Source organism: Notothenia rossii (assembly GCF_949606895.1).
Source record: "Notothenia rossii genome assembly, chromosome: 10".
In the NCBI taxonomy this organism is placed as follows: Eukaryota; Metazoa; Chordata; class Actinopteri; order Perciformes; family Nototheniidae; genus Notothenia; species Notothenia rossii.
Genome location: NC_136908.1, coordinates 3795201 through 3810059, shown reverse-complemented (window position 1 = coordinate 3810059; position 14859 = coordinate 3795201). Strand labels below are relative to the sequence as shown.

The window sequence follows — 14859 nt, the reverse complement described above, 5'->3', positions numbered from 1 at the left end:
CAACACCGCTCACAACAACATCAATAGAGGACTGCGTCGGGTAGTTTTTAATCATACGAAGCCAGATTAAATTAAAGAACTACTTCTCCAACCTTATACCTTTCTCCAGAGTGCCGTGGTTCATTGTTTATTAATGTGGTTCAGCGGGACTATTGCCCACTGCAGTGCTGCTCGTGCACCGGAGTTTATTATACTGTTAACTCACGTGACGTATTTGGTTCTTAGATCTAGCCGGGTTGCCGACTCCAGCAAAGGTAATTTGTGTCTAGAGTGCGCCATCTAGTGGGATCAACTGAAATGCCGGTTATTGCAGGAAAAAGGCAAAATGAATGCGGTCTTTACTGTCATTTGGACCATTTTGTTCCAATATTCGGCGGGCCGGAATAAAAAGGCCAACGGGCTGTATATGGCCCGCGGCCCTTATTTTGCCCTGCCTGGTCTAGACCCCGGGGGGGGGTTCCCTATATGCTCACGGCTGCATTTCCCCCTTTTAGATATACGATTTCAGGATCGGGGTCTAATCGCCAAAGACTTAACATTTATCATATGGCATGTGTCAATAAATGTTCTTTAAACAAAATGAAGTCTCTCCTGATTGAAATAGATAAAAAGGAATTTGGAGGGGCTCGTTAAGATCAATTTAAAGAGAGATGTCATTGTCCAGATAAAAATAAATATTTACACACACCATACAACATAAATACATCTGTACAGAAAACAGTGTGTTAGTGTGGCATTAAAGGTGGGGTAGGTCATTTTGGAGAAACCAGCTCGAGTGCGCTAGAATTTGAAAATACACAGCCGGAAAAAATCTGCCACTTCCTTCAGACTTCCTCACAGAGCCCCTCCTCCAACACACACACGAACGCGCACATGACCAATGAGGGCACGAGATAAGTTTGTGCACAGATGGAAGGCTGACAGGCAGGTAGGCCATCCAGTTATTTTAGCCGGGCCGGCTCAGATGATTGGTCGTGCTTTTTACAGTACCACGGCTTCCACAGATGACATTTTTTATGGATTTATTGTCAAAGCACTTCAGATATTCATTGCTATCGGGATGTTAGAGCATTCCATGGAATATAACAAAAAGTGTATCTCGAGCCGGTTTCTCAAACTTACCCCACCTTTAAGCATTGCTAGGGTAGATATTAGGCAAACAAACATACAATAAAAAACATAATTGAACCACAGTAATAAACAAACCAGCACTACTTCCTTATAGCACCGTTTTTGTACTTTAAAATCCATTTCCTGCTTGATGGCTCGGCCTACACCATGATAGGACACATTTACGTAAGAAAAGATACACTACTAATGGTTGAAAATGACAGGTGTTGCTGACATTATTTTCTATTTATAGCAGCTGATGAATTTTATAATGTCTTTGGTAAAATGCTTTACTTGTGCTGCACAACTATGGTGAAGTTCAAACAGAGACTGAAGGCAACAATGAAACCGAGGAGAATTTCCTGACCAATATTTGAACATACATTTTTCATTTGTAACTTTTTTAAGGTACTTCTACTTTTATCAGAGTATTTTTAAACACGAGTATCTGTACTTCTACTTGAGTAAAGGAGGTGTGTACTTATCTGTCCCCAGGTGCACAACACACAGTCTGACCTACAGTAGCATTGATAACAGGAACTATCTGACAGGAACTATGATCACATTGACAAGCCCAAAAACAAAACACAGCCACTATGATTTTTATCAGCAACACCTGTGACACATCTTTGCATATTCATAAACATCACAGCCACAAAGTTTAACTTCAATAAGGAAAGAAGAAGAAACTGAATTCTGGTAGAACGAGAAAACAAAGACACATTTGATTAACTTATTTAAAGGATAGCAGCCACAGTTTCTAAAATGTAACTTCCTTCTACAACTAAACCATCACTTTCAATTGATGTTATTTTAAATTACTACTGTACTGATACAACTTATATGTTCAATATTGTAAACTATTAAGACTGGATCTATAAACCCCTCACCTCACATATTTACAATTTTTCGGTTCATGTTTATGAAATTAACAAATGGATGAATAAATATTTTAAAAAACTTTAAAATCCAGTATAAAAACTGATCTTCTTCTTCGTGTTTAGTTCCTGCAGAACTCCATATTCCTGAGCTCCAGGATGAGGTCCAGTTCTCAGATTATGGTTTGTGAGAATCTCAAAGTAATGGTTCCAGTTTCCTTTGCTGTCCGCTCCGAACCCAAAAACACTGATCTGGGAAAACAAGAATTGTTCTGTGAATCCCAGCTGAATTGAGCATTGCTGTCAACAAATGTTTTTGTTTAATGTATTATTTTTGAATAAATGCTTCATAAAGTTGAATATACATTAACCTTCTCCATTTTCTATGTTACATTAACTTGGGTTGTAGTAACCAATTAGCCTTTTGGACATTTTATCGTTCATAACCATTAATGATGATGATGGAAAAATACACATTGTCTTTCTTGTCAAGAATAAGGTAGGAGTGTTAGTTAGAAAACCTTCATATTTGGTGCTGCTCTAGAATCTAGACCAGGGGTGCCCAACCAGTCGATTGCGAGATGTGTCTAAAAATAGAACAACAATATTCTGTTTTATCGTTAATGTCCTGACCTATAACATAATCTTCCTGTGCCAGAATAATGCACTTGAACGCATCAAAGCTTTGATTGGCGTGACCCCTTGTGTCGGGGGGCGTGGCTGGTGGGCAGTGTGCACTAGTTAGCTGACGTTGTCCGTGTCAACAGGAGTGACAGCAGTCCGCTCACACACAAGATCGCAATTGTGGCAGAAGCAAAAAAGCCCAAAATATATAATTTTTACTCCGAGTGGGAGGAAGATTTTTTATTTTTGTATTGCAATTCAAAGTCCATCTGTCTCATCTGCAATGCGAGCGTGGCTTTACCGAAGAAGGGTAATTTAGAGCGACATTTCAAAACGGTGCACAAACGAGACGGAATTCCCTCCTAATTCTGCTGCCCTACGCTCTGCTGCTCGTTGCGTGCATATGTAACAGAGTTAAACATGTGAATACATAATTATAAGTTTGTCAATGTTTAATTCATGATAAATTGTGAATTTTAAGAGATGAGATTGTGTTGTTTCCCGTGGGAGCACCGTCCTGTTGCACGTCTTTTTTTACTTCCGGTATGTATTTTCCACCCCACTGGCCATCTGTAGAATCTGGAGAATCACTGAAAGGCCGGTCGTCAAGGGCCGGCTCGATTCGCTGACGGCCGTCACCGCCCTTAATTTTTAATGTTTTAAAAAGGCATAATTGAAGTTGCACCGACAGAGTTCTGCCGTTTGCCCGCAGCGAGGCTCCCCCCAGTTGACAGTTCGCTAGACCCCCAGCCCATACTTGCCAACCCTCCCGATTTTTGCGGGAGACTCCCGATGTCATTGCCCTCTCCCGGTTTCCTCCCGGGGTCATATTTCTCCCGCATTTCTCACGATTTCTGACAAAATCAGATTTACTTGTTTCCACTCTGACTTTAATACAGCTACACCATTGTTTGGTTTCCATGGTAACGCGTCTCTTTAGTAGCGCAAAACTGAAAGTCTGAGATATATCACAGAAAACAGAACAAGAATCGACAACTCTACCCTCTGCTCACTCCTTTCCTGTAAAATAAAGGTCCAGGCCAGCCCACACATATGCTCCATCAAGGATTGTGCTACAGGCCACTTAGAACTACAATAAGCATGTTAATGTTAATCTAATACAGCTCCGGCGATCCACTAGCTCCCCCCCCCCCCCCCCCCGCGGTGGTTTTGAAATGCTCCCGATTTCTGAGGTCTCAAGGTTGGCAAGTATGCCCCAGCCACTATATAAGCCACTATATAAGCTTCTTATAGTGCAATAAGAAGCTACAGGGACGTTAATCTAACGTCGGTAATATTAACTTTATTTAATACAACATTTACGGTACAAGATTTAATCATACAGCCCATGTATTATAATAATGAATTACAGCAAACATGTGCAATATATCCATTATTACAGCTCCGTGGGATGGCAGTAAGACGATATGGGTCCGTTCTTATTGTGCATCCATGGGTAAAGATAAACGCAACTCACATTGGTTTCTCATACAGCATCTCTGTAAACTACGTGCATTCACTGAATTTCACTCTGTCTTTAACGGCTCGTTGTAGCTCCAATAGCTCCAGCCCCCTCCCTCCCTCCCTGTGAGCAGTGTGCTCTGATTGGTCGGGACCTGCTGAACACGTAACATGAACGTGCCAGGCGGCGCGGTCTCATGGGTTAGATACGCGTTCATAATGCAGAGGGAAATAACTCTCAGAATAACGTTATTAGCACATTTTTACAACTTGAGGAACGAATGTTTTTAATAAGGGCTATACAAGTGTTCATACTGGGTGGTTTATTTAGTTTAAAAAAAAGTATCCAACGATTTACAGACCACTCTTTCCCCATGTAAGTCAATGGGAAAAAGTGTTTCCGGGCCTGGCAACCAAATGGAAGTGTAGTACCGCCGTTTGGCCACCACGAATATTTTCATATGAGTCCAGCGCACTTATGGGGGCTTGAGTAGAACAGACCGCTGTCAAGGACTGAAATGACCGTTGCTAAGGAGGATCAAGTAAGGAAAAGGAAAGGGGTTCAAATTAAAAAATGTTTCTTAATAATGAAATGTTTCCACACAAATCATAATGTTTTGCAAATGATTTGGTGGCCCACGTGCAATGTCTTCCCGCTGGTCTAGACCAGTGCTTCTCAAAGTGTGGTCCGTGGACCACTTGTGGTCCGTGAGTGCCCCCTAGTGGTCCTTGAGTATATTGGTAAAATTTCACATTTGAAATAAATGTATAAAGTTATAATAAAGTTTTCCGCACTCTCGCTGGAATATCTCCGCAATGGAGCGAGCTTAAGTTTAACGTTTGATTGCATGATAGCCCAGATAAACACCTTCATCACACATGTTGCCACTTGTTTGTACCATTTTCAGGCAATTTGTAAAAAACGATGTGTTTTTGGATATTTGTGGAATTAGGTGGTCCGCGAGTGTTTTCTTATTGGTTAAGTGGTCCTTGGTATGAAAAAGTTTGAGAAACACTGATCTAGACTATTCGTTGTAATATGCAACCAGAGGATAGAAGTCGATGAACCAAATCTGCAAACTTCACACCTAAGTAAACACTTTCCTGATGTGTTTCTGTGAATGTTGGTATGTTTGTATGAAAACTTGTCATCTTTGGACAGAGCCAGACTAGCTCCTCATTTCAAGCAAGCCCCCAGGAAGTGCGCCAGACTCTGAGCCCTAGATACCACTGGGTCCGTCTGCATCGCGTTACGGCCGCGTTACGGCCGCGTTACAGCTGCGCTGCGGCGTTCGCAAAAGACGCGGCCACTTTAGTCAATGGATGCTATTCCACCAGACGCACCGCGTTACGGCTCAGAAGCGTCCCAGAAGCGTCTCTGCGCTGGGCTCCGCTAAAAATAGGATGCAAGCAGGGCAGGAAGTGAACCGGTCAGAGCATCCAGTCAATCCCCAAAATAAACTAATTTTGCAGACCCTATCCCTCCGTAGTCTTTCAAGTATGAGGAGAAATGCGAGCGTTCTCCTCCGGTTTACAGGCACTGTGTAAATTATATAGAATAATTATGATGATGAATGCATTTTTTTACCACTAAAATGGAGCAACACATCTTTGATTCATGTTGTTTATAACTGGAGTATTACAATTATTATTAACTTTGTCTGTAAAAAGTAGCCTGTCCAGGAACTATGCCCAAATCGACAAACTGCGAGCTGGCACGCAAGACGCTCCGCTTCTGAAATGCTTCTGAAATGCTTCTGAAACGTGCCCGGTAGGGTATGATGCCGGAGGAGGCCGGAACAAAACCGCGGCGCAGCCGTGACGCGACGCAGGTGGAACCGGTGGAATCGAGGGGTGAGGAACAAATTCGTATCAGTCCATGACGTCACACGGCCCAGAAATACTTTTTCCCATTGACTAATATGGGGAAAGAGACGTCTGTAAATCAGCGGATCATTTAAAAAAAACGAAATAAACTACCCAGTATGAACTATTTTATAGCCCTTATTAGAATCATTTGGTCGTTAAAGTTGTAAAACGCACTAAAAGCTGAATCTATATTTATTTCTCTCTCCATTCATTCTACTGAGCCGAGAGTGGGAGCTCGGGGTGCGGGGCTTAAGGCAAGGCAAGGCAATTTTATTTATAGATCACTTTTCAGCACGTGGCGATTCAAAGTGCTTTACAGATTAAAAACAAAAGACATTTAAGAACAAATACAGCATAAATACATTATTAAAAAGGCATTTAAAAACAGGCATAATAAGCAAAGGTAATGAAATAAAATAAATAAATAAACACAGCAGGTACAGAACACATGACTAAAAAGGCATACTGTAGTGTGAGTATGGGCAGCTCAATTAAAAGCAGCAGCAAATAGGTGCGTTTTTAAGGGGTGCATGCTCTGTGAGCACACATACGGGTTCTTCTGCTCCGACAGCCAGGCATGATGGGTAATCTGTGACGTTTCGCTCTCTCAAAAGTTGAGCCATTTTGTCTTCATGCGCCAATGAGCAGCTCTCATAGGAAAGAACGAGACCCAGCACATCATCTTTTCTGGGCGTATTGCAACCATCACTGTCAATTTGTTTTAAAAAATCACTTTTAAATGTTGATAATGATCAATTTGAACGTACCTGATCACACATGAACAGGCTGAGAATTACAGTCATGAAGCCAGTGGATGGATATCTGCCTTTATTTTCCAGCCAGTTTTCATGGACATGCTTCATGAACGCTGGATTAAGGATCATCACCTGTAATCAATCAGACTTAGACCTTATTGAACTGATATTGGTACAAACCATTCCTATCACCAGTCAATGCATTACAATGAGTTTACTAAGTTATTACCTTTTAGCCAATTCCTTGTCATTTGTTTACAATATCCAATCCACTTTATTTATATAGCACATATTAAAAATAGAGGGTTTATCGAAGTGCTTCACAGCAAACATAACATTATAATCAAATATAATATTACAATAATAGATAAAAGGCACACATAAGAATAGATAAAAGGTACATAAAGGCTATGGACAGACAATAAAAGCATACAAATCGATAAAACAGCTCAGACTGACTCGAAAGCGAGGGAAAAGAGGTGGGTCTTTAGGCGGGACTTAAAAGTTTGAAGGGTGGGCGACAATTTGACACGGGTCGTTCCAGAGAGGGGCTACCGCTGAGAAGGCTCGGTCTCCCCTGATCTTTTTCTTGGTTTTAGGGCAGGGGTCTCAAACTCAAGGCCTGGGGGCCAAATCCGACCCGCGACTCCACTTTATGTGGCCCGCAAGAGCTTGCAAAGAATACGTTTATTATACGGTTACATGCCACTTTACAGAAGCAGGTTACCCATAAACTACATGTCCCACAATGCATCTCGTTGTGTGACATGCACACTGAAGAGACTTGCAATTATTCGCCCTGGACTTCTGTTTTCAGACGTAGTTAATTACTCAGTTATTATCCTATCCGATATTAATCCAATTCAGAGGCAATAATGTATTATAATACATTATTTTATATATATATATATATATATATATATATATATATATATATTATATATTTATATTAGTTACAACCGGCCCTTTGAGTGCAAACTTTATGCGAATGTGGCCCACGATGAAATTGAGTTTGACACCCCTGCTTTAGGGGGTGTACACCTTTAGGAGGTCGGAGATGTACTGAGGGGCCAGCCCATTAAGCCATTTAAAAACAGAAATAGCATCTTAAAATGAACTCAAAAATGGACAGGAAGCCAGGAGGGAAGCCAGTGGAGGGAAGCCAGAATAGGTGTGGTGTGTTCATGCTTGCGTGTTCCTGTAAGCAGCCGAGCCCCAGCGTTTTGTACCAGCTGCAGGTGTGCCAGCGAGGTCTTGTTTAGGCCAGCATAAAGTGCATTACAATAATCTAGACGAGTAGAAACCAAGGCATGAATAACACGCTCAAAGTCTAAAAAGGATCAAACCGGTTTAATTTTGGACAGGATCCTCAGGTCATTTCATTTCATTTCAAACCTTTATTTATCCAGGTGTATCCCATTGAGATCATTGATCTCTTTTTCAAGGGAGACCTGCTCAAGTAGGTTCCACATGAAACATAGAAACATAAACAGAACAACAAAAAGGACAGGTGATAACAACAACCACAGAGTTTATCTGTTTAAAAACACTGTCGATTTTGACGCCCAGATTTGTGACCATGGGTTTTGCATATGGTTGCAGGGAACCCAGGTCAATGGAAGGGACATCACCATTTGGTCCAAATACAATGACCTCCCTTTTGCTCTCATTTATATTTAAAAAGTTTAGCGTGATCCAGGTCTTTATGTCATTAAGACAGGCAACCAGGGGCATCAGAGAGCTGGTGTTTTTTTTAGGGGTATATTTGGGGGTCGTCCGAATAAAACAATATAAGTTATTCAAACATGTATTACTTGTTTCATGCAAAAACCATTTGAATACTCACCAAATCCTTGTTAGCGATTCTCTTTGTGTTTCCAGCAGCTCCTTCACTGTTGGAGGAAACATTGTTCAATTCAGTAGAAAACTTACAAAAGTGCTATTTAGTAAGAATTATATAACGCTATCTGTCAGATTTAAAATCCATAGCTAGTAAATTGGTAAGGGCCTATATTTAATTATTATTACCACAAATCAGGTCATTCAAGAGCATACAGACTGCCAACGCTTATTTTTTTATTTGATATTCTTTACATCTTTTAATTTGTAATGCTATTTTATTTATTTATTTCTTTTGTCTTAGTTTCTCTTTCTCTTATGTACATTGCCTTGTGTTTTGTATGCTGCTGCAACGCTAAGATTTCCCTATTTGGGATCAATAAAGTACCTTTCTATCTATTTATCCATCTATCCACCTGTCTCTCTGTCTGTCTGTCTGTCTGTCTGTCTGTCTGTCTGTCTGTCTGTCTGTCTGTCTGTCTGTCTGCATCTCTCTGTCTGTCTGTCTGTCTGTCTGTCTGTCTGTCTGTCTGTCTGTCTGTCTGTCTCTCTGTCTGTCTGTCTGCATCTGTCTGTCTGTCTGTCTGTCTGTCTGTCTGTCTGTCTGTCTGTCTGTCTGTCTGTCTGTCTGTCTGTCTGTCTGTCTGTCTGTCTGTCTCTCTGTCTGTCTGTCTGCATCTGTCTGTCTGTCTGTCTGTCTGTCTGTCTGTCTGTCTGTCTGTCTGTCTGTCTGTCTGTCTCTCTGTCTGTCTGTCTGCATCTGTCTGTCTGTCTGTCTGTCTGTCTGTCTGTCTCTCTGTCTGTCTCTCTGTCTGTCTGTCTGCCTGTCTGTCTGCCTGTCTCTCTCTCTCTCTCTGTCTGTCTGTCTGCCTGTCTGTCTGCCTGTCTCTCTCTCTCTCTCTCTGTCTGTCTGTCTGTCTGTCTGTCTGTCTGTCTCTCTCTCTCTCTCTCTCTCTCTCTCTCTCTCTCTCTCTCTCTGTCTCTCTGTCTGTCTGTCTGTCTGTCTGTCTCTCTGTCTGTCTGTCTGCATCTGTCTGTCTGTCTGTCTGTCTGTCTGTCTGTCTCTCTGTCTGTCTCTCTGTCTGTCTGTCTGCCTGTCTGTCTGCCTGTCTCTCTCTCTCTCTCTGTCTGTCTGTCTGCCTGTCTGTCTGTCTGTCTCTCTCTGTCTCTGTCTGTCTGTCTGTCTGTCTGTCTGTCTGTCTGTCTGTCTCTCTCTCTCTCTCTCTCTGTCTCTCTGTCTGTCTGTGTGTCCGTCCGTCCGTCTGTCTCGTATGGTTTGAATATATAATGCTCAAAAGAGAAACATGTTCTCGCTGTAAAGACCACATAAAGTAGACTTTTCCTGCTCAATCCTCTACAAACCTTCCTGATACTTCATGCAAACTCATCCATTCAATGCATTTATGTTTGCGTTCCTAGCTTTAATTGAACTACACATCAGGTATTGTTTTAAAATTACCACCCACCTTGGTTTGAACTTGTTTATGAGCCAGAGTAAATCTTGATTTTTGAATGGAAACAGCACAAGACTAGTGTTGTCTGGCACATTAATGGCACTCTCTGGATAGAGTATATGATGAGTTGATCTGGTCCCAACATCTTCTTCAAATCCTTTGGTACGGCCGTGGTTCATTCTTAAAAAAACATAGTTTGAGGACAATTATATGAGGGTTTCATGGAGTGTACATAGCTACACTGTAGCTATGTACAAATGACAATAAAAGCCTTGAAAAAATAATACATGCTTTCTGTTCCTTTGCCAATTTCTAAACCACATTGTAAAACAAAGTCATTTGTTGAGTCTGGATTTTATTAGAAATAGCAGTCGTGATTTACCGTATTACTAAATCATGAGCATCTATGAGAGGTCCGTAGTGTGATCGCCTCAAATTTCCCGAATTCCCCACCACAGCACAGGTGACGCAGCGGTCGGGGTTCGATTCGACAACATCTGGAACTGATGGGAAAATCTTTAACAGTTTTTCCAACGTTGCGTTGAACTGAGTGAAGTTGAGGTGGTCGTACTGTAATTTCTGACAAATAACAGAAAAATAAGGTTATTCCAGCATTCGTGTACAATTCAATCAAGTACCAGTTCCACTTAAAGGTCCCCTATCATACTGTTTTTCATCCATATATCACAGGTCTCAGATATATACAGAACCTGTCTCTGATTGGCTGAAACACCAAGCAGATCATTGCAGCATTACCCATAATCCCCTCTGTTTCAGCCCTGTTTCCAAAGTGCTGATTATCTGTCTGTTACTTTAGATGAAAATAAGGAGCCCCTCCCCACGCCCCTCTGAGAGAGATTTGGTAAAAAAAGAACTCAATGGTGCTCTAGGAGGAGATTCAGGTGATAAGGGGTGGGGGGTTACCTTGATCGCTGATTGGCTAATGGTTACACAAGCCAAAACATCGTTATGACATCATAAAGTGACCAAAATCTGATCAGCTCATTTTCAGAAAGGTTTTTATAGAAATGGATCAAAAAGAGAGAGAATCTTTGTTCCTGAAACTTTCAGAGTCTCTTTCCACAGAGGGGACACATGTTGAAACATTTAGATAGATAGATAGATTACCTTCCACCAATTGTATTCTTCCAGCGATGTCCGATGTGTTTTTGACAGAAAGGGTCTTGGAACTGCCTTGAGAGTCTCTCCAAACCACGGATCTCCGTCTCCTAAACATTTGTGACAGTCACAACTTCTGGAGCTCCCATGGTCCGGGAAATACACCGATGCATTCCACTTGGATCCATACAGCAAGTAAATGGCAGCGATGCTCAGAAGGGACAGGAGAATTTTGATTGTATTTAATCTGGAAAGCATCTTGGCAGCGTGGCTCTCCTAAATCAGTCACAGCCAACCTGTGGATAGAGTTCATAATGAAAGAAAAGGGTTGATCAGTCATCTACTATCTGTGAGGCAGCCACGCCTTACATTCACACACCTATTATCTACAGGCGTCTTCAGACACGGGGAGAGCTGGAGCTCTGATGTCAAACACTGATGGTTTATTTAGGAGCTTCGGCCGGAGAATTCACATCACAAGTCAAAGAGTCAGAGGTTCTGACTTCACGGTAGAGTTGCCATGTCAATTCTGAAGAACTCTACCCCAGACCCGTGTATTTAGCTAGTTCAGAGAGACTAATCAACATGCTGCATAACAAGATAGAATCAGAACACCTCTATCAGCTGACGCCAACAGGCAGGAGCAGGGAGACGAAACACTGAGAGCACAGCACCAAGGTTACAGGTGCGTGTGCTCAGTCAGGACAGAACTGATACACTGGGTCAAAGTTATGGGCCTTGGAAAATATTTCCCCAACACAACTGATAACTATTAAACAAAGAGATGCAATGCAATATGAAATTATATAAAGTCCATACTGTTGAGCTTTGATCATACAGCGTTTTACCTTACAGCAGTTTATTCTATCATAAAGTATATTTGTAACACTTTAACATCACGCTCTACAATCACATGACTGTAACTGATGAGAAAGACCTTTACCCCATTTATGCATTTACAGTAATAAAGAAATTACAAAAAAAACAGGAGGTTCTTTTAGTTTAGTTTGCAGGACATCTCTAAGTGGACCAAGGGCCGGGCCAGCTAACCAATCAGAGCAGACTGGGCTCTGGTTTCAGACAGAGGGTGAAAAGAGGTGCTGCAGCACAGGCAGTCTGAGAACAATAAAGAGCTTTTTGAACATTAAAGCATGGAGACATGTCACAGGAGAGGCAAACAATTCAAATGTGTGGCATAACATTTCGTTTTACATATAGGCAAATTACATAAATACTGACAGGTGCATAGGTGCATAAAGGGGGAGATAAGAGCACGGAAGAAGTACAGTAGGCGTAGTGTGGATCAAATCAAACACATTTATATTACATAAACTACAGGATGTCCTAATAAAAGTGTGGAAATTGTAGATCCTGTGTGTGTGTGTGTGTGTGTGTGTGTGTGTGTGTGTGTGTGTGTGTGTGTGTGTGTGTGTGTGTGTGTGTGTGTGTGTGTGTGTGTGTGTGTGTGTGTGTGTGTGTGTGTGTGTGTGTGTGTGTGCGCGCAGAACCAGCCGGTCAGCGGGCAAAACAACACGTAGCACTTTAATTCATTAATGTGATCTAACAAATGTAAAAGGGAAAATATTAACCATGTTGTTTATATTGCTTGTAATTGAGATGAAGTAAACATCTGTTGAGTATTTTAACATAAAATAGTTTGATTGTGTTGAATTGAAACCCAAAAAGGCAGCGGGTCCACCAGACCCACGAACACTGCTGAGTAACACAAATATGAACACCACACAAGGGTTAAAGAAATGCTGGGGGTTGCCATCACAATCAGAGGTTAAAAGACAACATCCTGCTGTGCTGTTTGATTATGGGGTTTGGAACGCCAGAAAAGGCTGCCATCATCTCAGAGAAACATTTCACATTGTGTAACCAACAGCAAAACCAATGTGCAGTTTCTGAATGTTAAACGTGTTGTTTATGTGTTGCTTGAATTAGCTTTATTTGAAAAAGAAAAATATATTTAATCCAAAATTAGAAAACTAGTTTTTATTTTTATTTTGACCAACGTGAGAGATTTCAAATGCATTTTAGGTTATTAGTTCGACTTTATATTGCATAATCTTTTAAACCAAATTACACATTTCAACATCATTACAGACCATCATCTGACTAAACTGTAGCAACTAACAGGCAACTATGAGATTATAATAATTGTACTTTTGCCCAAAAAGTAAAAGTGTTTTGTTTTAAAGGCAGACATTAGCAGAAATAACTTAATCACACCCTTTTACATTTAAGCCTTCAAACTTTCTGTCACTCGGATTAAAATGACTTTTGAATCATACAGTATTTCAAAAATCCCATCAATTCAAACGTGTGATATATATATATCTATATATATATTAATGTATTGTCTTACCTGACAAGGCACACTGCGAATGGGACAAGATGTTCAGCAGCAGCAGCAGATGAACCCTTTTGGATGTGCATCATACACTACGTCATGCAAAACAGGTTTAACTCTCAGAGGGGAGGGAACCTGAGCATCGCGTTGAGACACAAAATATTGCAACATTCCATCCTTTGTATCCCCCCTGCTGACCAGTTCGTCAGGTTTAGGAACAATACAAAGCTAAACATAACTAGGGTTGGGGAGGTGTTAGAATGCCCGAGCGGTCATGGAGGCTTAATAGGAGAAGTAGGCAGGTTGGTGTTTTTCCACAGAAAACTGTTTTATTTTTCAATCCACTGCGACCACATGGCTGCCCTCCATCACCCACACAGTATACAACCAGTGGTGTAGTCTACGTGATACGCAGGTATACGCCGTATACCCACTAGAAAATGCCAGTGATTTCCGTATGCCCTCTTAAAAATGAGCGATGATACGTAACAACATCATTTTGTGACTTCGCTTTCACGCTTTCGCCCCCTTCTGTGTTAATACTTTTGGACGTCTGGGGCTTCCGTCGCCTTTGGCCTGTTGCTAAGCAACAGCAACACACTTTGTTCGGCTCTGACAAACCCCACGTTTCTCTAACGTTATCAGAATTTGATCCTTCCATCATTCAAGTTCGCGGAGCGCTAAACAGGAAGCAAACATGAAACGAAAACAGACGAAAATATTTTAATGTTTTCCGAAGTTTTCCCCTATTACCACTACAGAAGAAGAGCCAGGTCAGGCGGCTGTCCTAAAGGTGACAGAGAACGAGCCCGGCGCTACCGCAAATTTACCCGGTAAGTGGAATTAGCATGGTTATCATTAACGTAACAGTAGCTGGAATGTAAGAACAGGCATCCTTGGTTAGAGTGGAGGGACAGAAAGTTAGGTAAATGTCAGCACACATGCAAAGGAAAGCTGATCTAAACAACAGAAATTCATAAAGTCAATGACTATGCAAATGAGAGTTAATTCATGGTCATGTTAAAAGTGCATTTAAAACATTTGCACCATTATATTACTATATGTTAGTTATCAGTAGTTGTCAAATAATTAGCTATTGAAAAAGTGGAAGATTTTTCTCCTTTTATCTGCTTTTCATGCATTTGTTAGCCATGATGTAAATATTGTAAGCAGTTTATTAAATACTTTTGAGTAAATCTTGGCTCTTTTCTGCAGATATTATTGGTAAAAACTTGTATTATGCTAATTAGTCATGGTTTTGTTTATTTCCAGGTTGTGCTCTTTGCAGCGCTACAAAATCAACAGGTGTCCTCACAGAACAACGAGTGTCTATGTCTGAGGAGTGGGTGCACTTTAAGATCCAGTCCTCAGATTCAAGCAGATCAACATCTCTG

The 14859-nt window shown here is 41.2% G+C and overlaps 1 protein-coding gene across 3 annotated transcripts; it reads right to left on the bottom strand.

Moving 5' to 3' along the window:
- Positions 1–1005: 1005 nt before the first annotated feature.
- Positions 1006–13613, bottom strand: LOC307022928 (CMP-N-acetylneuraminate-beta-galactosamide-alpha-2,3-sialyltransferase 1-like). Of its 3 annotated transcripts, none has more exons than XM_079655855.1 (7): positions 13481–13613; positions 11119–11405; positions 10373–10569; positions 10003–10170; positions 8544–8589; positions 6710–6829; positions 1006–2240 (listed from the first exon to the last, which is right to left on the bottom strand). In XM_079655855.1, exons 2-7 carry the CDS (start codon positions 11365–11367, stop codon positions 2073–2075), a joined length of 948 nt encoding a protein of 315 aa, XP_079511981.1. In that variant the 5' UTR covers positions 11368–11405; positions 13481–13613; the 3' UTR covers positions 1006–2072. The 3 variants fall into 3 exon arrangements, with proteins under 3 accessions (XP_079511981.1, XP_079511983.1, XP_079511982.1); XM_079655856.1 differs by lacking the exon at positions 1006–2240 and adding an exon at positions 2254–2575; XM_079655857.1 differs by lacking the exon at positions 13481–13613 and having other exon boundaries at positions 10373–10493; positions 11119–11378.
- Between the last annotated feature and the right edge of the window lie 1246 nt (positions 13614–14859).